At 38.2% G+C, this 22,772-nt stretch overlaps 1 protein-coding gene across 7 annotated transcripts in view; it reads right to left on the bottom strand.

Annotated features, from left to right (window-relative positions):
* The window catches only part of tdrd1 (tudor domain containing 1), a 148,560-nt gene continuing 125,788 nt past the window's right edge, over positions 1 to 22,772 (bottom strand). For all 7 annotated transcript variants that reach the window (XM_013131971.3, XM_013131973.3, XM_013131972.3 and 4 more), the window contains 7 exons: positions 22,176 to 22,292; positions 21,943 to 22,059; positions 8,428 to 8,595; positions 7,790 to 8,119; positions 4,637 to 4,711; positions 4,481 to 4,521; positions 1 to 580 (listed from right to left, as the gene is read on the bottom strand). In XM_013131971.3, the coding sequence (XP_012987425.2) occupies positions 488 to 580; positions 4,481 to 4,521; positions 4,637 to 4,711; positions 7,790 to 8,119; positions 8,428 to 8,595; positions 21,943 to 22,059; positions 22,176 to 22,292 (941 nt within the window). In that variant the 3' untranslated portion in view covers positions 1 to 487. The remainder of the gene's footprint in view (positions 581 to 4,480; positions 4,522 to 4,636; positions 4,712 to 7,789; positions 8,120 to 8,427; positions 8,596 to 21,942; positions 22,060 to 22,175; positions 22,293 to 22,772) is intronic.

Below are 22,772 nucleotides of genomic sequence, written 5' to 3'. Positions count from 1 at the left end.
ACTTTTGTACAAAGTTGCAACCCAACAGTGCTAACATTATCTAAAAACTAACCAAACTAGATTGTGTACATAGCCAATGATGAATGCCACTAGGAAAATGTAAATCTTCCTACAATAAATGCTATCAAAACAAACATCCAAACAATTCAAATACAGTTCTTGTTGTAGTTTTCAGGTCAAAATAAAAAAATAAAAATACAGTATGAAGTTAATCTGAAAATATAGATGACCAAAAACAAATGATAAAAATGGAAAAAGCAGTTCACTGGTTACAATTATGGTATATAAAGCTGAAATGCCATAGAAAACAAAACACTTTCATGTAATATTAATAGAATGTGTAACGTAACTTACACAACCAACAGAGATTTAGGCACGTCTGACACTGAAAAAAACTACGGAAACTGCAGTAAAGTAAAATGACTTTTGAAAAGAACTCAACACCAACATGTATTCATTAATATTCCTTTAACACAGACTTGCGTGCTCAATTTTTATGGCAGTCACTCTGACCATCCACCCATTTGCTTCCACCAATTTGCCTCATGAGGAGGAGAATGCGCTCTTCTAATTTATCAATCTGTAAAAGAGAGGGAGGTTAAAAACATGTTTCCTCAACACAGAAGTTAGTTCTTAACATCAGACCTTAGGGCATACCAATTCTACTTCACCAGTCTTAAGAAGTTATTTATAGTGTATATGCACCATCAGGGTTGGGTAGGTTACTTTTTAAAGTTACCTGTCCACATTTGTAATTAGTAACGTAACTTTTTGATTACTCAAACTCAGTAACGTAACTTTTTGATTACTCAAACTCAGTAACGTAATCTGATTACTTTGAATTACTTGTAGATTAATTTCATATTAAGAGGCATTGGAAAACAAATAGGAATAGCCTATAACCAACTGCACACCTTTTGCGGGATCAATCAATGTTAGAGTTTACATAGCTGGCCAAAAACGGAATTCGCATTTTACCTTATGGGTTGTGTAGGCTACAGTACCTTTGAAAATGGGTTTCTAAACCATTGCTTTTTACTTAATATGATTGGGCTCCATCTCTACATTACACGCTAAAGGTCTGTCAGATATTCAGTAATTCCAATTAATCTGAACATAACCCAAAATCTAATGATGCATAAGCCTGTTCTGTTATTTGTGTTTTATTCATGTTTTTAATTGCTTCAAAACATTGTTGAAAAATAAATGGCAATTACTTGAAAAGGGTTTTGACATTGTTGTATATAAAAATTAAGATATCCGTAGCTTTTCGTGCATAAACTAAATCTACAGTTTTCTGATGATTTGCTCCACAACCAACATTGTCAAAATGTTGCAGTAACCCCCGGCACGTGAATGCACATTTGCAATCGTGAACGCCCGCATAGTATTAAACGGTTTTTTCTTATTTCTTCACTGTTCTGTATTTGATTTTATATTCTTAATGGTTTTTATTTTTTCTTATTTCTGTAACAGTACCTCTGTCAAATGGATATTTAAATTGTTTTTATGTAAAGCACTTTGAATGACCATTGTGTATGAAATGTGCTATATAAATAAAATTGCCTTGCCTAGTAAGATTTACCTGCGCGAATGTAACCTGCGATTTTTATGGCCACCGGTGATGGATTTTTAAAACGCATTGATGCAAAGCAAGCAGAATCACATGGCCTACCCGTTTGGACGGAGTTGATGTGGCCATGTCAAATGCAAATAATCATCCTTTGGCTTCCCAAAACACATTTTCTCCTGGTTATGCGCGTTCACCTTTGCACACATGATGATCACATACATAACTGAGGCGCAATTCATATTTTGGTTCAAATAACAATGTTTTTATAACATTAAATAATAAACTCAAACATACAAAGTGTCAATGATTTCGTGCATCTATTCTTTTTCAATTGAAGTAATCCAAAAGTAATCATAAATGTTTTCAAAAGTATCTGTAACCGGACTACAATATTTTTGTTGGTAATATAACAGATTATATCCGTTACTTCCCAACTCTGTACACCATCATGAAGAAATCCATTACAGACATTTTGTGTACTAGGCGATATACTTAAGGCATTGCCAGGGGAATTGGCGATCACAGCTTGACACCAATTTTATGTGACAGGCGATGTCTTTAACCACTACCACTAACCTATACATGTGAGGTGTTCAGCAATATTAAACCAATTAGTTGAAACTTCATGGTTCACAAAACTAGTTCCCTACATCCAAACCAACAACAGGTATAACAGGGTTGATACACTATATTCAATGTGTTAAATTGGAAAGAGATTACTGTAAGGACCGATTAGGACATACTACCTCGTCATTAAGTATCGTCTCGACATTATATAATTTCGTCACGCATTAACATAACGCCAAGTTTGAATATTTATCTAGATACCATTAAGCATTGTGTTAAACCGACTGACGTTTCTTATTAAGTTTACTTCCACCATAAATAGCATCTATGAACTGCATGGCTTTTGCCAGTGGCCGTTTTTTAACTTATTAACCAGTCGTGGGCTAATAAGTACTTGGAAAAGTCATAAGAATTGACCAATTGTTAGCAAGATTGAAGATGAACTTTACATGGCCAAAGCTATTTCATTTCATGACAACAACGTTTTTCTTTGATTCTTGAATGACATGGATACAATAACTCCATATAAGTGATGAAAACTGACTTTTTTGTCTAGTGAAAAGATGAGAGAATCATGGAACCAGGCCAGATAGACCTGCAAAGATGTCGGTTCGCACAGCCTATTCATTTGGAGGAATGGACTCCTTGGTTTTTGATAACTTATTCATATCACCTATAGACTGGCTGTGTAATTTTCATTTTGTACATTTGTAGGGCCTAAATAAACAAATGAAAATACTATAGCCTTTGTTCTTTGAAATAATCCTTCGTATTCTTTTCGTTATTCTTTTTTTTCGTGTAAAACCTTCAATACAAACACATCGTTGAATTCTTAAATTTCATTAACCATTTAAAACAAACATTCTGTAATTCATAATTTTTTATATTCTATATTGTTTGACAAACCAGTAAATGAACTGATGCTCTGGTTGGATGGTGATCCTGTGGAGGAGAATGTGTATTCTAATAAAGACGATTTGCATGGTAATGACGCCAAACTGTGTTTGGCTCTGGCGTATACTGGGGGTCTGAAAGGCCTGTCAGTTCTAGTGTTAATAGAATCCTTGGGGAAATAACGTATAATTGAAGATTTTTTTTATAATCAAATGATTACTCAATGAATTGTGACAGAATTAATGCTAGATGATATACATTCCTAAGTAGAAACAATAGCATGTTTTTAAATGAAGCGAGATGATTGCAGGTAGTAAGTGCTTTATTACCTTTATAAGCCTATGTTTCTTGTTAAAATATATGCAAACCAGAATAATAACCAGGTGCCAAATGTAATGCATATCAACAGGTCAGAAATATAAAAACAGCAGTTTTGATCAGCATACTTCAATTAGAAATTATACTTTGCATTAAATAAAATAATCCATATTGTTATAAACAAGTCAGTTTGGATAAGATCTGACAACTGATTTAAATTAAAATTATTTCACAGGATATGGATTAGGGCTGTCATGATATCAGATTTTCACTACAAGATTATCGTGACCAAAATAATTCACGGTAACAATATTATTGCAGTATAAAAAGACAGAAAAATTCATATTCAACTTCAAATTTGGCAAATTAATTACTGTTGAAATAACGTTAGCGAAATGGGGATACGAGAAACTAAATTCTATTCAAGGAATTATATATTATTAACAATATATTTGTGCAATAATTCCACGTCTTTTGACGATTCATTTTGAAAATTTTCAATGTGCAGGGCAGTCCTGTACCAACATGAGGCTGTTGTCAACTCCCTTGTGAGAAGGAGCAGTAAGTGACAGAGTGGCTCATACACAGACACATGCAATTTGCTAAACAAACAGAGAGTTTGACATTACCATTTTTTGAGGTTGCTGTTTTGCATTAAGAACTTTGTAACATGCTTTTGAAAAGTGCTCTATAAATAAAGATTATTAAGGTGGCACTAGTACAACAAATTAAAAAAGATTACTCAAAAAGCCTTGAAAAAAGGCTGCAAAATGCAGGAGTTGACTACCAAACACCAGCGATTAACGTTGACAGGCAGCATGGCAACAGAATATTTCCAGACTGGGTAATACCCAAAAGTATAGAATGATGAGTCTTATGTAGCCAATTAATAATGTGGGCATTCACTTAATAAGTGCATTAACACATTCCAGACGGTGTTGCAAAGAAATAACCACACATCTCCATTTCAAACCACTGAGGTAACACGGTTATTACCTGGCAACGTAGAGTCCTTTGTGTGTTTATGCTTCCATAAATCCTAGCCTTGTGTCAATAACTGAAAATGTTTGTGGTAAAAATGTAACTAAGGCAGAAGGTTAATCTGCATTCCTATTCAGCTGTACTCACCTTTTGCACCAAGTCCTGGCAGCAACATGGGGAATAAGAATCTGGAGAACAAATATTGGAGTCAGTGCCTAACCAACTCGGAAGAACAAAAAATAACTGTTACAGTCATTGAACTGGTAGCAGTATCTGCTGATGTATTTAGTAGAGCAGACATACCATTCAGACTCTTTGAACATGTTAGGCTTCCTAGTTCCTTGGGTTCACTCTTTTTCGCAGTAGCAAGTTCTGAAACTAGATAAAATGTAAAAAGATTTCACATGGACTATTAAATTACAATATGCTACAAAAACACTGAACAAAAAGCGGAAAATAAATGGTTACATTGCCCAAGACACATCACCATGCTGCAGTGAAGCTAAAAAAGACCAGAATTGCAGAGAAAAAAGTATCCAGTCTTGGTAAAAACACGTTTCTCGCCAACATAGGCAGGTGTTTGTAAGAATACTATCGACACCACTTACCAACTGGGAGTTTGAATGTGTTCCTTTCTATCAACAAACTTACTTGAATGCACTTGTTAAAAATCTGTTTTACCCCAGGTGGTTGCACTGATATAATTCAATGACTTTCCAACCATTTTGGGCCCTCTCAGCTCATTATAACTAGAATGGATATAACAAAAAATAAGACTGAAACGGCACCAACTATTTTTGTAAACAGAAATAAAATACGATAGATGTGAAGAATGAAAATGAAATCCAAAATTATCTAAAATAAAAACTATACAAAAATAAATGTTTTAAATTCAGAACATTAAATAAATAATTCTAACAAGCAATTCATATTTTTTTATTGGTGCCCCACAAACAATATTTTCATCACATAGAATAATGATAAGCATTGAGCATGGAGCCGCATATCCAAACCAGCTTCATGACTACCTCACAAGTGTGCAAATCTGTCAAGGCAAAGATTGTCTACTTTAAAGGATCTAAAACATGTATTTTTATTTGTTTAACACATTTTGGTTACAACATGATTCCATGTGTTATTTCGTAGTTTTGATGTCATCGCTATTAGTCTATAATGTGGAAAATTGTGAAAAATAAATAAAGACCCTTGAATGACTATGGTACAATGGATATAAAAAGTCTATACACCCCTGTTAAAATGCCATTTATGTAAAAGAATGAGACAAAGATAAATCATGTCAGAACTTTTTCCACTTTAACCTATAATGTGAACAATTCAATTGAAAAACAAACTGAAATCCTTGAGGGGGATTTTTTTTAAAATAAAAACCTTACAATATCCTAGTTCAGAATTAACCAATCACATTCAAACATATTAAATAGAAGTCAATACCCACCCACCATCATTTAAAGTGACTCTGATTAATCACAAATAAAGTTAAGCTGTCCTAGTGGGATTTCCCTGACATGGTCTTAGTTGCATCTCAGAGCAAAAACCATGGTCCGCAGAGAGCTTTCAAAGCATCAGAGGGATCTCATTGTTGAAAGATATCAGTCAGGAGAAGGGTACAAAATAATTTCCAAAGCATTAGATATATCATAGAACACAGTGAAGACAGTCACCATCAAATGAAGAAAATATGGCACAACAGAGACATTACCAAGAACTGGACATCCCTCCAAAAGTGATGAAAAGACAAGGAGAAAATTGGTCAGGGAGGCTTCCATGAGGCCTAAAGCAACATTAAAGGAAAATCTGGCTGTGTGCTACATGTGACTGGCTGTGTGCTACATGTGACAACAATCTCCCGTATTCTTCATATGAATGGGCAATGGGGTAGGGTGGCAAGACGGAAGCCTTTTAATACAAAGAAAAACATCCTAGCCTGGCTGAAGTTTGCATAAACAAACAACAAGTCCCCCAAAAGCATGTGGTTAAATGTGTTATGGTCTGATGAAACCAAGGTAGAACTTTCTGGCCATAATTCCAAAAGGTATTTTTGGCACAAAAACAACACTGCACATCACCTAAAGAACATGATACCCACAGTGAAGCATGGTGATGAAAGGAAGTTCAGAAGGACAACGACCCAAATCACACATCAAAATCCACAAAAGCATGGCTTCGCCACGCACATCACCCAAAGAACACCAGACCCACAGTGAAACATGGTGGTGGCAACATCATGCTTTGGGGCTGTTTTTCTTCAGCTGTAACCGGGGCCTTAGAGGGAATTATGAACAGTTCCAAATAACAGGAAATTTTGGCACAAAACCTTGGAAGTTCACCTTTCAGCACGACAAAGCACACATCCAAATCCACAAAAGCATGGCTTCACCAGAAGAAGATTAACGTTTTGGAATGGCCCAGCCAGTGTCCAGACCTGAATCCAATTGAACATCTGTGGGGTTATCTGAAGAGGGCTATGAACAGGAGATGTCCTCGCAATCTGACAGATTTGGAGCTCTTTTGCAAAGAAGAGTGGGCAAATATTGCCACGTCAAGATGTGCCATGCTAATAGACTCCTACCCAAAAAGACTGAGTGCTTTATTAAAATCAAAAGGTGCTTCAACAAAGTATTAGTTTAAGGGTGTGTACACTTATGCAACCAGGTTGTGAGAGCTTTTTATTTTTCCCCCTCAAAGATAAAATGTTTTTCAATAGAATTGTTCACGTTATAGGTCACATTAAAGGTGGAAAAAGTTCTGACATGATTTATCTTTGTCTCATTCTTTTACATCACAAGAACCTCACATTTTAACAGGGGTGTGTAGACTTTTTATATCCACTGTATGTCCAAACGTTTGACTGGACAAACCTGAAGGTATCTGTTAGTTCTTTTTTCTGGACAGATGAGCCAGTTAAAACTGCTAAGTTTGTCAAATCCCCCAAAACTGCCTACCATCAAAATAACATTATCCCAACCAAACATTGTGGTGGGAAAAAAATTATCTGGGGCTGCTTTTACACCTCTAAACTTGGTCGACTGCACATATAGGGAACTATTATTTCTCAGGTTAACGCTGATAATGGAGGGGCCACAAGCTATTGACTGAGGGGATTCACATATTTTTGCACACAGGAAATCTGAGTTTTTGGTAAGTGAATCACTATTGTTAAATAAACAATGTTTAATAAAATGTTTATTTTTTTGGAATATGTTTTCTGAATTGGGATTTAGATTTTAATTTACACTGAGTTTGAGTATTTTATATAAACAATGACCATACCTGTCGGATTCGCATACTTTCAAGCAGCACTGTATCATTTGTCTAAGAGGCGCCACAATGTTAAACTAATATTTATTTTAATAATTTACCATCATATACCAGACTTCCCATTGTGTTGTGTAACATTGCCCTCCACTGGACACAATAGAACATTGACTGACATACCGGTCACTGGAGCAGTAGCTGTTGTGGCCTCGTCCTGTTCAGCCACCAGGCTGTTGTCTGAGGTCTTGTCTGGAACTGTGGTGAGGACTGGGGACTTGGCTGGCTCTTGTCTGGGGACCAATGTCTGGGCATTGCAGGCTTGTGTGCTCTGCAGTACCTCTAGGATCATAGAATTGAGGCTGCCCCCGCCTCGCTCCATGTGCAGAGACACTGACAGCAGGTTGGAGTGGCCATCGAAGGCCTGTACAGAGGCCAGCACCCCATCACATAGCATTGCCCTAAAGACTTCAAGGACTTCCACAGGCCACACTGATGGGAAATGCTCTGTACCTATATTAGGGCCAGAGCCAAACATCACAGACTTCCAATTCCCCAAACATTTTACTGAATGAAACTGGACTTAAAAACAACAAAAATGTGTGCCAACAGGATTATTCACATAAAGACAAATAAGTCATAGATCAACACAGAAAATAGATCATAACAGAAAATTCCTTTTCAGATACAGATACTAAGGTGAGTCCCATACACATATAGTACAACACAGACAATGGTTAAATCTGAAAGTGTTCTAATAGGATCAACGCTACAGGGTTAGGAGTGAAGCTCAACCAACACAGACTTGTGTCACCTCTCACCTTTGAGGGCACAGCGGGTAATCTGAAATGGAAGCTGCAGAAATTCTGTGGGAATGGGCAGGATGCTGGCGAAGGGGAGCTTCTCTGAGTTGCCATAGTCTGCGTAGAGTACACTGGCCTCAGTCTCTGTGGTCCCCAGGACAACAGCTCGGTACCAGTTCTTATCACCTGTGGGGTAAAACAACTATAGCTTGGTCTGGTTTACAGAGGGATGTGGTCTATGTTCTGAGTTAAATATACAATGCCACACAGATTAGAGCTTGTCAAAGGGTGGACAATGGAGATGATAGCCTGTCAAACAATACTGCCTTCCTGCCCTATCCATAATCCACTAAAGAAAAACATGTAAAGTGTTGGTGAAATAAAGATACAGGATCTTTCCCATGAGCAAAAAAAGCTTTCCCTTTTGCCAAGATATTCCATCCACCTGATAAGTGTAGTATATAAAGATGCAGACTAAACTGTGCAGTAAAAGAAAAGTCTCAGGTGTTCAGGAAGCATGTACAGTTGGCATACTGACTGCAGGAATGCCCAGTGTTGTGATATTTATCATACACTATCACCACCCCTATTCAATATGATAACAATGACCTCATGTTGCAAGTAATTCCTGGAAACCACCAAAAAGGTTTACATAGCATGCATAGCAACAGGACATTCCAAGACACTGGGCGAGAACATCTGTAGAATGATTGCTTTCCAAGTCTCAATGTTTTCTTGTGATGTTTTAGATGTTCTCATGTTAATTCAGATTACATTCATATACGGAAACTGCCCAAGGTAACTAGCCAGCTAACTGTCCAATTTGCCTAGTGTGGCCGCAAATGTAGACTTTGCTTGCAAAGCAACAAGCTGTCCCTTTCAATATTGATGAATTGAGGTGGTGAGCCATGAATTGTGCTTTGCTGACAATGCGATGACTTGATAGTGATGTCCTGAATCCATGTGTGGAAAATTGTGCGACATACTCCCACCTATCTTTAAAAAGTCCTAAGTATTGAGATGTGTGCCTGTCTGAAGATTTACTTTATGATCGTATCAGCTGTTGACCTCGAATGATTGCTGGCTCAATCTTGTCAGATTGAGTTGCCATGTTTACTTTTATGTAGTCTGCAAACCAGTTAGATGTTTGTTATTGTTTCTAGTAAATGTTTGCTGTAGCTACACCTAACTACCAGGATTACCTGCCAAGCTCATGAGAAGAGTTGTGTAGTGGCAAATGGGTGCTGCACTTGTATAGGGGGAAAAATATGCAGAGAAGGAAGAATTAGAACATTAGCAAGGAATAGGGAGAGCACCCTTATCCCCAATTCTTGGTTGTGTTGAGTGTGAATCTTTTAATCACGAGGGTTTACACATTCATGAATGTGGTATGAAATTAAAGAACAGTGTGTGCTCTTGGAGTAAATATGTAATTTGTTCTTAGTTTTTGTGCCATGTCTGTTTGAAATGTGAGAAAATGTGTTTGCAGTAACCCACAGAAGCATTTTAGAATTATATTGGGGTCTAAAGGGTTAACACCTTTGTTCAATGTAGTTGACAATGGTTTTTATTGCCTGACAAAATGAACAGTGTATTCATTTGATTTAATCATCCATCTGTCTAATGGACAAAAGGAATAATATCAGTGTTTGTACACATGTTAACCTTACTTATTTGCATAATAAAATTCAGAATGTTCATTTTAACAAGGGTTTGGACATTATCTCTCCAAATTAAGAAACTGTTGTAAGTTATTTTTGTGCTTGGACATAAGCTAGGGCAGAAAGTGTGGAAAACTCTGAAATCCCAAACCTGTAATTACCCTCACAATGGAATGCACTTTGTACACACCACATGCTCTACAACTGAATCTCTTCACTGTGTTTAAAGAGCTTCCCTTTACTGTGAAATCAGACATTAAATTATCAACTTGGGCCTGAAATGGCAAAACTGACTGAGGAGGAAAGAATGTAGGAACAGACACCCTAACTTTATACATTCACCTGTTTTTCCCACTCGTGGAACACCTACCTTTAATGTTACTTGGGGATGTTAGGAGCCAAGGTACATTGCTAGCTAACATTAAACTTACAAAAAACAATCAATCTTCACATATTCACTAGTTAACTACACAAGGTTGATGATATTATTAGGTTAACTAGCTTGTCCTGTGTTGCATTTAATAAATGCAGTGCCTGTTAATCTCTCATCAAATCACAGCCTACATCAACTTCGCCAAATGGGTGATTTAACAAAACGCATTCGCGACCAAAGCACAATTGTTGCACAAAATGTACCACAAACATCAATGCCTTTCTTAAGATCAATACAGAGTAGTACACGAGTACACGCAAAGAGTTTTCAAAATCAGAGAAAAAAATAAAAAATATTTGTATTCATTATTATTTATTAATTTTAAATGCACCATGTGTGAGCCTATTGTGCGCAGTAAATGGTGTCTGGGGAGGGAGAGGCTGTCCAATCAAATAGCCTATAGTTTACATAAGAAGAGCTCTCTCTATGTTTTCGGTTCTGATGGAGTGGTGACGCGTTCATGTAAACGGCACCTAAAAGCTGTCTCAAAGAACCAGCAAAAGTAATGATTATGAATATGTAAAATATTTCAATGAGACGTTTTAATTGTTTATTAATAAACAAATGGTTTTTTTTGTGTCGGCTGCAAAGATGAAGTTTGCAGAACGCGCCGGAGAGAAATGCACATTACATATGGATTAATAACAAATTTTCATACTAAAAATGTATTAGAATTAAGATACAATTAATACAAAAGTATTTTTGTAGTGATTAACAGGCAACAAAGAATGTCAAACTTCATTGTGGCCTTGTTTTTTCATAATTTTTGCAAGTGGTAGATCTTGGTTTACATTTGGACTTGGGATGTGATCTTAGGCTTGAAAAGGTTGGTGACCACTGGAGTAGTATATTTATTTCAAACATGCGTATTTAGTTAAAAGGAATTAATGTTAGCAGGCAATATTAACTAGGGAAGCAGAGTCAAGGTACACAGATCAGCCACAACATTATGACCACTTGCCTGATATTTTTTGGGTCCCCCTTTTGCAGCAAAAACAGCCATGCCCCATTGAGGCATGGACTCCACTACACCTCTGTAGGAAGATGTGCTGTGGCACAAAGATGTTAGCAGCAGATCCTTAGTTGTGAGGTGGGGTCTCCATGGATCGGTCCTATTTGTCCAGCAGATGCTCGATTGGATTGAGATCTAGGGAATTTGGAGGCCAAGTCAACACCTTGAACTTGTTGTGTTCCTCAAACCACTCTTGAACCATTTTTGCTCTGTGGTAGGGCGCATTATCCTGCTGAAAGAGGCCAATGCCATCAGGGAATACCATTGCCATGAAAGGGTCCACATGGTTTGCAACAATGCTTAGGTAGGTGGTACGTGTTAAAGTAAGATCCACATGAATGGCAGGACCCAAGGTTTCCCAGCAGAACATTGCCCTAAGCATCACACTCCCTCCGGCAGTTTGCCTCCTTCCCATTGTGAATCCTGGTGCCATGTGTTCTCTAGTTAAGCGACACACACACACCTGGCCACCCATGTGATGTAAAAGGAAACATGATTCATCAGACCAGGCCACCTTCTTTCATTGCTCCGTGGTCCAATTCTGATACTCATGTGCCAATGAGTAGGCGCTTTCAGAAGTGGACAGGGGTCAGCATGGGTACCCTGACTGGTCTGTGGCTACGCAACCCCATACGCAACAGCAATTTCAGCTACAGTAGCTAACCTGTTGGACTGGACCACACAGGGCAGCCTTTGACACCTTGAGCCTTGGCCGCCCTGGACCCTATCACTGGTTCACCGCTTTTCCTTCCTTGGACCACTTTTGATAGATACTGACCAATGCAGACCGGGAACACCCCACAAGGGTTGTAGTTTTGGAGATGCTCTGACCCAGTCATCCAAGACATCACAATTTGGCCCTTGTCAAAGTCTCTCAGATCCTTACGCTTGCCCATTTTTCCTGTTTCTAACACATCAAGTTTGAGGACAGAATGTTCACTTGTTGCCTAATATATCCCACCCACTGACAGGTGCCATGATAACGAAATTATTAGTGTTATTCACTTCACCTGTCAGTTGTCAAAATGTTATGGCTGATTGGTGTATATGCAGCAGTTTGGGCCGCATGGCTCATTGCGAACCGCGTGAAGAAAATGTTTCCTAACAAAGACCTTAATAAAGTAAAATTCAGGCAAATGAATTATGACATATCACTGAAGGTTGTGCAATGTAACAGCAATATTATACTTAGGGTTGCCACCCGTTGGTTAAAATACGGAACGGTTCAGTATTTTACTGAAAGAATAAATGTTTTGTTTTGGAAGTTTTCAGATTTTACCATATTAATGACCAAAGGCTTATATTTCGATGTGTTTATTATATTATAATTAGGGCTGTGAAAGTTCACATGTTAATGCATGAGATTAATAAACCAGAATAGGAACCAGGCAAGTCTATTTCAGCCGGCTCGCAATTAAATTTGATAAAAGTAGTTATCAACCTCACTGGATTTGAACCCGGGTCTCCCACGAGAGTGGCTGTATCATTAACTGCTACACCATGGTGCTTGTACAGTGTCGGTATAGCATCTCGACATTAGATCATTCTGTCACACGTTAACATTATGCCAAGTTTGAATATTTCGTTTCTTGTTAAGTTTACCTCCACCACAAATAGCATTTATAAAACATATGGCTTTTGCCACAGGCTGTTTTAACAGCTTATTACAACTATTATAACAACTTACTAGTATCTAACATACTACTTGAAATTAACACAGCTAAAGCTATTGGATTAAAATCATTTGTTTTTCTTTCATTCGTGAATGATACTGATACAATACCTATCAATACAGGTGACAATAACGGACCTTTTCGTCAATTTCACTGCCCAAGGGGTTTTGATCTAGCCTATATGACTGCAAAAATCATGCATGGATGCGCACTTCGACATACCACCAGAAATATTTGCAATATAAACCGTTTTATTTCAGGCTTACTATAAGGTAGCTACTGAAGGTTGTAGCCAGTGAAGTTATTTGTCTATCCTGACCCAAAAAGCATGCACAGATGCATACTTTAACAAACCACCAGAAATAGTCCCAACATAACTGCCACGTTTTATTTTAGGCTTACTATAACACAGATACTGAAGGTTGTAGCCAGCAAAGTTTTTATCTATATGGAACAAATCCTAATGCATAATTTGCTTTGACTGTGATTCGAATGCGGAACCTATTAGATCAAGGGTGGGCAATATATTTCACAGGGGGGCCACACTGAAAATGCCAGATTACTTTATTAACAAACATGCCTAAAAAACACACAACTAAGCCAACTCTGTTAACTTGCATTTTATATTTATGCATATTTATTTTCCATGCAACACCGTTTTCATAATTGAACTTAATTTACTTTAACAAAGATTTTTTTTTAATTTTCAGTAAACAACAGGTAAAGGCCAAAAAAAATATCCCTTTTTAGGGTTATTACTCAACAGAAATGTTGCAACACATATTTGCCTTAAAACTTAACTTCTGACTCAACAGAGTAAGCTACATTACATAAGGTATAGTGCATAACAGTTATATAGGTATAATAGTTATTAGGGCAGACATACAGTATTTGATACACTGCCGATATTGCAGGTTTTCCTACTTATAAAGCATGTAGAGGTCTAACATTTTTATCATAGGTACACTTCAACTGTGGGACACGGAAAAAATCCAGAAAATCACATTGTATGACTTTTTAATAATTAATTTGCATTTTATTGCATGAAATTAGAATTTGATCACCTACCACCCAGTAAGAATTCAGGCTCTCACAGACCTGTTAGTTTTTCTTTAAGAAGCCCTCCTGTTCTCCACTCATTACCTGTATTAACTGCACCTGTATGAACTTTTGTATAAAAGACACCTGCCCACACACTCAAACAGACTCCAACCTCTCCACAATGGCCAAGATCAGAGAGCTGTGTAAGGACATTAGGACCTGTAGACCTGCACAAGGCTGGGATGGACTACAGGACAATAGGCAAGCAGCTTGGTGAGAAGGCAACAACTGTTGGCGCAATTATTAGAAAATGGAAGAAGTTCAAGATGACGGTCAATCTCCCTCGGTCTGGGGCTCCATGCAAGATCTCACCTCGTGGGGCATCAATGATCATGAGGAAGGTGAGGGATCAGCCCAGGACTACACGGCAGGACCTGGTCAATGACCTGAAGAGAGCTGGGACCAGAGTCTCAAAGAAAACCATTAGTAATACACTACGCCGTCATGGATTAAAGTCCTGCAGCGCACGCAAGGTCCCCCTGCTCAAGCCAGTGCATGTCCAGGCCCGTCTGAAGTTTGCCAATGACCATCTGGATGGTCCAGAGGAAGAATGGGAGAAGGTCATGTGGTCTGATGAGACAAAAATAGAGCTTTTGGTCTAAACTCCAATCGCCGTGTTTGACTCCACTCTACGCTGTGTTTGGAGGAAGAAGAAGGATGAGTACAACCCCAAGAACACCATCCCAACCGTGAAGCATGGAGGACGAAACATCATTCTTTGGGGATGCTTTTCTGCAAAGGGGATAGGACGACTGCACCGTATTGAGGGGAGGATGGATGGGGCCATGTATCGTGAGATTTTTGCCAACAACCTCCTTCCCTCAGTAAGAGCATTGAAGATGGGTCGTGGCTGGGTCTTCCAGCATGACAACAACCCGAAACACACAGCCAGGGCAACTAAGGAGTGGCTCCGTAAGAAGCATCTCAAGGTCCTGGAGTGGCCTAGCCAGTCTCCAGACCTGAACCCAATAGAAAATCTTTGGAGGGAGCTGAAAGTCCGTACTGCCCAGCGACACCCCCGAAACCTGAAGGATCTGGAGAAGGTCTGTATGAAGGAGTGGGCCAAAGTCCCTGCTGCAGTGTGGGCAAACCTGGTCAAGAACTACAGGAAACGTATGATATCTGTAATTGTAAACAAAGGTTTCTGTATCAAATATTAAGATCTGCTTGTCTGATGTATCAAATACTTATGTCATGCAATAAAATGCAAATAAATTACTTCAAAATCATACAATGTGATTTTCTGGATTTTGGTTTTAGATTTTGTCACTCACAGTTGAAGAGTACCTATTATAGAAATTAGACTTCTACATGTTTTATAAGTGGGAAAACCTGCAAAATCAGCAGTGTATCAAATATTTGTTCTCCCCACTGTAAGTCCATGAAATCACTTCTGAAGAGTATCACACAAAGCAAATGTTGGTATAATTGCCGTCATCTAACTTCATACAGTATATTTTTTGTACTACGTGCTTTTAACGACAGCGATTCACAGCAGCCAGACCCAAGAATTCAACTTTTAGGGCTACTCACTCAATATGAACATGAGATCCTCGAATGGGCGTTGACAAGTGTCAGGAGTAAAGTCAGGAGTAATTTCTGTTGAAGCAGTGTGTGGTTCTGTTGAAGCAGTGTGCGGTACTGCTGCAAGATGTTCATCAGTGAGGCTCCATCTGCGCTTGGACTTGTTGAATTGTAGCATCAGGTGACAGTTTTAGTATTTCGCTGCATGCTAGCTCTGGAAGTGCCTCTACAAATTGTACTCTTTAAAAACTGTGACGTTAGCTTAACATATTAAGCAAGTTGCTTTACCTACAACATCTGCAAATAAATATTTTCCTGTCAATAGTTTTTTAAATACACTGCTTCCGTTATCAACTTTTTTTAGGCTCAATCCCAGAGATCGCAATCCATCAATTGCGTATAGTACGTACAAATTATAACTTCCGCGGGTGGATTGTGGTGCTGGCCCCTACATATCATAGCAACGCAAATACCTTGTTTCAACTTAAAGGTATTTTAAACAGACAGTATGATACTGCTGTACTTATTACTGGGAGTGCCACGAGACTTTTAATTTGAAAATAAATATGCAATAGTAATCTGCGGACCTTGTCAGGTATTTTATTATTTTAAATGTTTTGGATGTTTCACGGGCCAGATAGAATGACCCAACAGGCAGGATCCGCCCCTGGAAAATTTTCTGACATGATTTATCTTTGTCTCATTCTTTTACATCACAAAAACCTGACATTTTCAGAGGGGTGTGTAGACTTTATATCCACTGTATCAACTCCTGGGATTAGGATGGCAATCCTAAAGTGCCTGTAAAAACACCCAACAGTCAAAAGGTATATGAAATACAAATGGGAGAAGGATATAATCAACACGTCATAATTGCTATAACCTGCGGCTGAACTTGAAAGGGACACTTTATTTTACCGTTTACGCCTTCCATAGGGAATGTCTTGACTAATTCAAACATGATCTGTACTCTCTACAGGCTTTCAAGGCCTCTGCATTTTGAAATGCAAGATAAGGTAATTTTTGTCAACATATTTTCATAAATCCACTCTACAAAAAAATTTGCTTATATTTAGCCAGTATTTATCAGAGTTACCATGTCCAATGGATATCTACATGTCTACAAGAAACACAGTGAATCTAAAAATATCCTACGGAATAAATAAAGGAACCCGTATTTCAGATTTTGCCAGAAAGTGTCATGGGGATTAAGACTCACACTTTGTTAGTCAATTCTTGCCCATTATAAAAATAGGATTTCCTACACACAGAAATTATAATTCATCACAGGTAACGTAAAGTACATTTGTATTATTCAAACAGTCGAGAGAATGTTTCCTCAGCAGCCTCTTGCATCCTTGTCACTTCATAGAGCTGTGCATGAGTGTACATAGACATATTTTACAATTATATACATTTTACAGATGGCAGAGAAAAGCAGAGCACTAGCGTGGGACTATTACATTGAATAGGCAACAGGGAAATCAAGGTCTTATTAGTGATGTCAGCAACAACAACAAAATACTACCAAGCTGTGGAATCACCTTAACAACACCCATCCGAAAGCCCATAAGGAAGCAATGATTAAAAAACAATGACGTAACAGACATCCCAAGCTAAAATCTTACAACCTTTTAATAAATAAGCAAAATGTCAGGACAAAGACCCAAAGGCTAGGAAAATGGATGAAGTAATTATTGAGATGATTGACACTGATAACCAGCCATTCATAGTAGTGTCTGATTAATCTTGCTGAACCCCAGTACAGGATCACATTTTAAAAATTCTACCACACAGAAATGCTAGATAAAACAAAGGCATTCACAACTGATGGCTGGGCAGGCACTACAAAGTCCCTGATGATCCTTACTAGACATTTCATTGACAATGCCTGGACCAGAAAGCAGCCTGTGCTGAATGTCAAGACTATGACAGGATATTTGTTTTTGACCATGATGGAATGCTGGGAAATCCATAGAATGCGAAGTGCTGATCCTCAGGGATAGTGGGGAAAACATTATGAAAGGTATTAGGACTGGCAGAGCTTCCGGACATCAGCTGCAGTGCACACTCTACAGCTTATAATCAATGATGGACTATCGAATCAGAGAGCTCTTCTTGACATTATTGCCATGAAGAGCTGTGCTACTCACTTTGACCACTCTCTACTGGCCCAACAGAGATGGAGGGCCATTCAGGAAGAGCTTGAGTGTCAACGAAACAGCATAATGCAAGCAGTTCAAACCCGCTGGAACTCAATACTACACGTTGCAGACGATGTTGGAACAGTGGTGTGCACTGAATGTGTATGCAGGTGAACATGGACACCAGCAGTGCGTGCGCTGCACAGTGGGCCATTGTCTCTAACCTAACTGAGACTCTGGCACCTATGGAAGTAGGTGACACTGGTGATAAGACACTCCATATATATATATATTATCCCCGATGTGTAGGTGCTGAAGCTGATGCTGAAGCAAAAGGGTTCTTCTACTGAAGACATCAAAGCTTTACAAAATACCATGTGGGACAGTGTCTCCTCGGTCTTTGAGAACCGCTTTGTCAAAGTGCCTGAAGCAGGCAACTGTCCTGGATTAACGATACAAGAGCTAAGCCTTAACCTCAGGGACAGCACTAGAGAAAACAAAAGAGGCTGAAGGAGAAATCTGACCTACTAAGGAAACCAAATCCTAGAACTACAGCAGAAGGGACAAGTGAAAAGGAGGACCCAGATCGATGTGCAAAGAGTCCAGGTAGATCAACCACCCAGTCTACAAAGGGAATTACTGGTTGAAGAAGTGAGTAAATGGGAGAGTACTGAGTCCCCATGTTAAGATAAGGAATGTGAGAAAGGGGATCTGGTTCATTTGTTTATGGTCATCATTGAATGGTACCAGTAGATCATTGAGTCCTCTGTCAATCTGTTTGTTTAAACCACCTGTTTATATGGTGTTTGTTCTGCAAAGAGAAAGCCCAAGGGCAATGGGAAGGGGGGTGACTCCTATTAAGCCAGGGTCCAGACATCATTCAGTAACCAGTGTGTTGGATTAGGGGTATATTCCGTTTATTTTGTGGAGAGATGCGTCTGTTGGTTGTGTGATAAATTTAGAGCCCGCTTGAAACCGCTATACAATGCTAATTTTCATTGGCCGGTTGCCCTGTCACATGTCACAAGTGTGAGCACATGGGTCCACTACACGACCATACCCTATGAAGCATACCATGTGACGCATGTTGCACACTTCAACAGCATGTCAGTGAACAGAGAAATTGAGACAGCAAAAAGAGTCAGAAGGGCGAAAGAAAAAACAAAAAAGATGTGTGACAATGAAACAATGGAGATCGAAGAGGAAATGTTAGTGGACAAAAAGTTATGTGATAGACTGTAAGTGTAATTTAGATCCACGTCACAAAAAGCATTACAAAAGTATAATTGAAAAGAAATATAAACATCTTGGCATTAAATGGAGTCGGAGGTTTAGAAGACTGTGCTAGATATGAGATTTATTCAACAAAATAAATCTCAAATGATGTATGCGCTGCCAAGAAATACAATAGGCACATTTACATACAGATGTCGCCCTTTTAATTCCAGCGCCAAGGGGGCGGTCTATGACGACCCATGCCTCGTTATACCGTAGCAAGTTGCAGTGCGGCATGGACAAAACAAAATAAGAATGGCCACCAGGAGGCAACTGTGAGAACGTCGACACCCGCCTGAAACTGCTGTTATTCAAGCCTGCGTCTGTGCTTATATGGCCAGAATAAACATTCAAATCAGAGGAATATTGTCTACTATAATCCTATTCATGGATTGCTAAATTGCTGTTAAATTCCATGTTGCTGTGCTTGATTAACTGTTAAGTCTACACACATGAATCTCTTCTTTTTAGTTAATTGTAATTATTTAAACTGAAATACAATTATTTGACTGGAAATATAGCTGTTGATTACAACAATTAACATTTGTGTAGACCAATTGCCGACTTATACCAAGCGTACATTACTTACTGCGTCATTGATGCTACTTTTCTGCACAAATACTTAAGACTGCATCTGTTTCCATCAAACATTAACAAACATTAACATTTCAGTATGTTCAAATCAAGTTTAGAATGGTTTTGCAATACCGCAATGTAGCCTATTTTTGCATCATTATTATTTAATAGACCAGCGCAGTCTCTTATTTGTCTTATCAAAATGGCCAATATGGCGTTAAAATTCCAGAATTCCGGCCATACAGAAGAGCTACCAGACATATGTTTTAAATAGCCATACTGTATAATAGCCTACACTTTAAAAACAATAAAACTCTGTGATCCCAAAAAGTTTTTTTTTAATTTGAATTAGTCAGCAGAATGAGCTCTTCACAATCTTTGTGAACGGAGCATATACTCATTTTAAATACTGTATACCAACTGTAGGGCTGTCGCAATTATTTGCTACATAATTGCCTGATCTAAATAATATGAGCCAGACTGGAATTATGGTTATAGACAATCTTTTTGCACAATATTTTGATTCCAAAGTCATGTTTCCAATCTGACTAAGGGATTTTGAGCTCAATGTTTGAAATGTCTCCAAAAATATGCTACCAGGCGAATGATGTCGGTTTCCATAGGATGTTGTTGGTTTCCACGTGTGCAAAATAGCATTTGACAGGCTCTGCGGAAAGTTATACTACAAGTTACTGAACCTCGTTTGCTGGCCTTAGTTGGACTATCACTAGTAATTTTTAACCCAGCCGGGTTATGTCTGCTTTGCCTTCAACATTTCTGAGCCTTATGCTGGAATCGGAGTGTGCTGCTTTTGATTCTCACGCCAAGCTAGTCACATGACTCAGTAATGTCTTGGCAACAGATCATACAGGTCACACAATATTAGGCTATTTAATATGCTATTAATATATTTACATATTCATTCAGCATATTTCCCACAAGACAATTTGTTGATATTTTCATCTGGCAGAATACACCTGATACCAGCGAAAAGCCTTTGCCTGCGGGTGCAGTTTTCCTTAGTTGTTGGTAGGGCTGTCACGATTGACATTTTAGTTGACATACATTGTCACACAAATAATTGTGTTTAACGCTTTGTCTATATTCTTAATTTTATGACACTATTAGTGTCTTAAGTCTAATAATATTGTAATAATACACATAAGCCTTATGAAGTAGTAATTTATTGACAATGAACATTGGAACTATTTATGAATAAATATAATTTGTGTACTTTATCAGATATTACATAAATAATAACTAAACGTCAAACTTTTGCACACAAAAAGTGCAAAAGGTTTTTTCCAACCTTATAACATTCAAAAGCTGCTACTCCACAGATTCCAACAGTAAAAGCCGTGTTCCTCTATGACCATCACTCAAACTATTAATCAAAGTGTGTCAATACATTTTTTTTATGATACAGGCCTCTCTCATCTTTTTAAGTGGGAGAACTTGCACAATTGGTGGCTGACTAAATACTTTTTTGCCCCACTGTAAGTCTTGAATGTACTTCCCAATGCTTTAGAGATTATTCACTGTTACCCTGTAACCTGCATATTCTCTCCTTGTAAGAATTAAACTGTTTATTGTGCAATTGAGTTTTCCTGTCTTACCGACCATTTTTGTAACATTGTTCAGACTTTAGAAATCGCCATCACACTAACTCCTGAGCTATACGAGAAAACTGCCCCAAAAAAAGTGTTGTGTAAGCAGCAGAATGTAAATGTGTGTGACTTCGTGATGGTCATTCGAGTCTTCATTACCGTTCTTCTAGCTGCAGGATATTATTCTAGCAGCGCTAACTCAGATGATCTTTTTCAAAATAAAAGCCATCATTGAAATATATAAGGGAAAATAGTTCATATGTACATTATGTTTAATGCCCGTTCCAATGTTATTCTTGTCTGTTCTTTTTCACAGACTAGATTAACTATATTGCCTTATAAATTTCAACAATGGGTTTTATTGTGATAAAAACAATCTGCGTGCTGCCAGCATAATATCCTGCTGCTGAAATAATGTTAACGAAGCCTTGAAGGGTCATCACTAGTATGACTGCCTTGACAATGTATGTGTAAGCAATAACTCCACAAAGTGATGAGTGTCTGTGTATTTGTCTCCATGCGCACACCTGAAAACTGGGCACAGCAGGCAGCTCCTGGCATGGGTTTGCAGTGACTAGGTGAGTAGTTGATGGTGCAGTATACACCCAAGTCCATCATCACATTCTGCAGCCTCTCCACATTCACTAGGCCACACAAAAACAGAAATGTTATAATTTCTTAAACACAGAACATTAAGTGTAAATGTACACCTTTAAAAATTCACATGGGTTTCAGGCAGAGATAAACAGAGAATCATCACCTTGGATGGGGTTTAACACGTAGAATAGACTGGGGCTGACCACAGCTGCAATGGTAGGCTGGAAGGTCTCATTGCGAGGTAGCTCCATTGTCTTCCATTTCAGAGGGAAGGTGCCTACTGAAGTAGCCAGTATAAAAATAAAGAGAAATCTGTAACATACATTTCTGTCCAAGAAAAAAAACTAGTTAATAACGAATTAATAGTTGTGCCAGCACACCTGCTATGATGCGTGTGATGCAAACTGCTTTTGCAAGTTACTTTCATAAAAAAAGGGCCAAATCTGTGTGCAAAACCCCATTCTCCAGCTCAATTAATAATTATAGTGTAACCAGAAAAAGAAACAGGCAAACATTGTTCAGCCAGCCCATGATTAGAAGGGATGAATGTTGTTGTCCCTGGCAGGTTTACATCTGTGAGTTTCTATGTGGCAGAGTGTTTTTAACCATTACGCTATTTAAACAGCGTGAATGCAACTTTTACCTAACCCATTACATTTTTGCTGAAATAAGGTAGACTACATAACGCTTATTTAGGGAACTAAAGTGTACTCTTGTACAAAGATTACGGTAGATAATTGCTATACAGCACCTATAATGA

This window comes from Esox lucius, chromosome 5 (genome assembly GCF_011004845.1).
Source record: "Esox lucius isolate fEsoLuc1 chromosome 5, fEsoLuc1.pri, whole genome shotgun sequence".
Taxonomy (NCBI): Eukaryota; Metazoa; Chordata; class Actinopteri; order Esociformes; family Esocidae; genus Esox; species Esox lucius.
The sequence above is the reverse complement of the archived record's forward strand: the minus strand, read 5'-3'. Positions and strand labels throughout refer to the sequence as shown.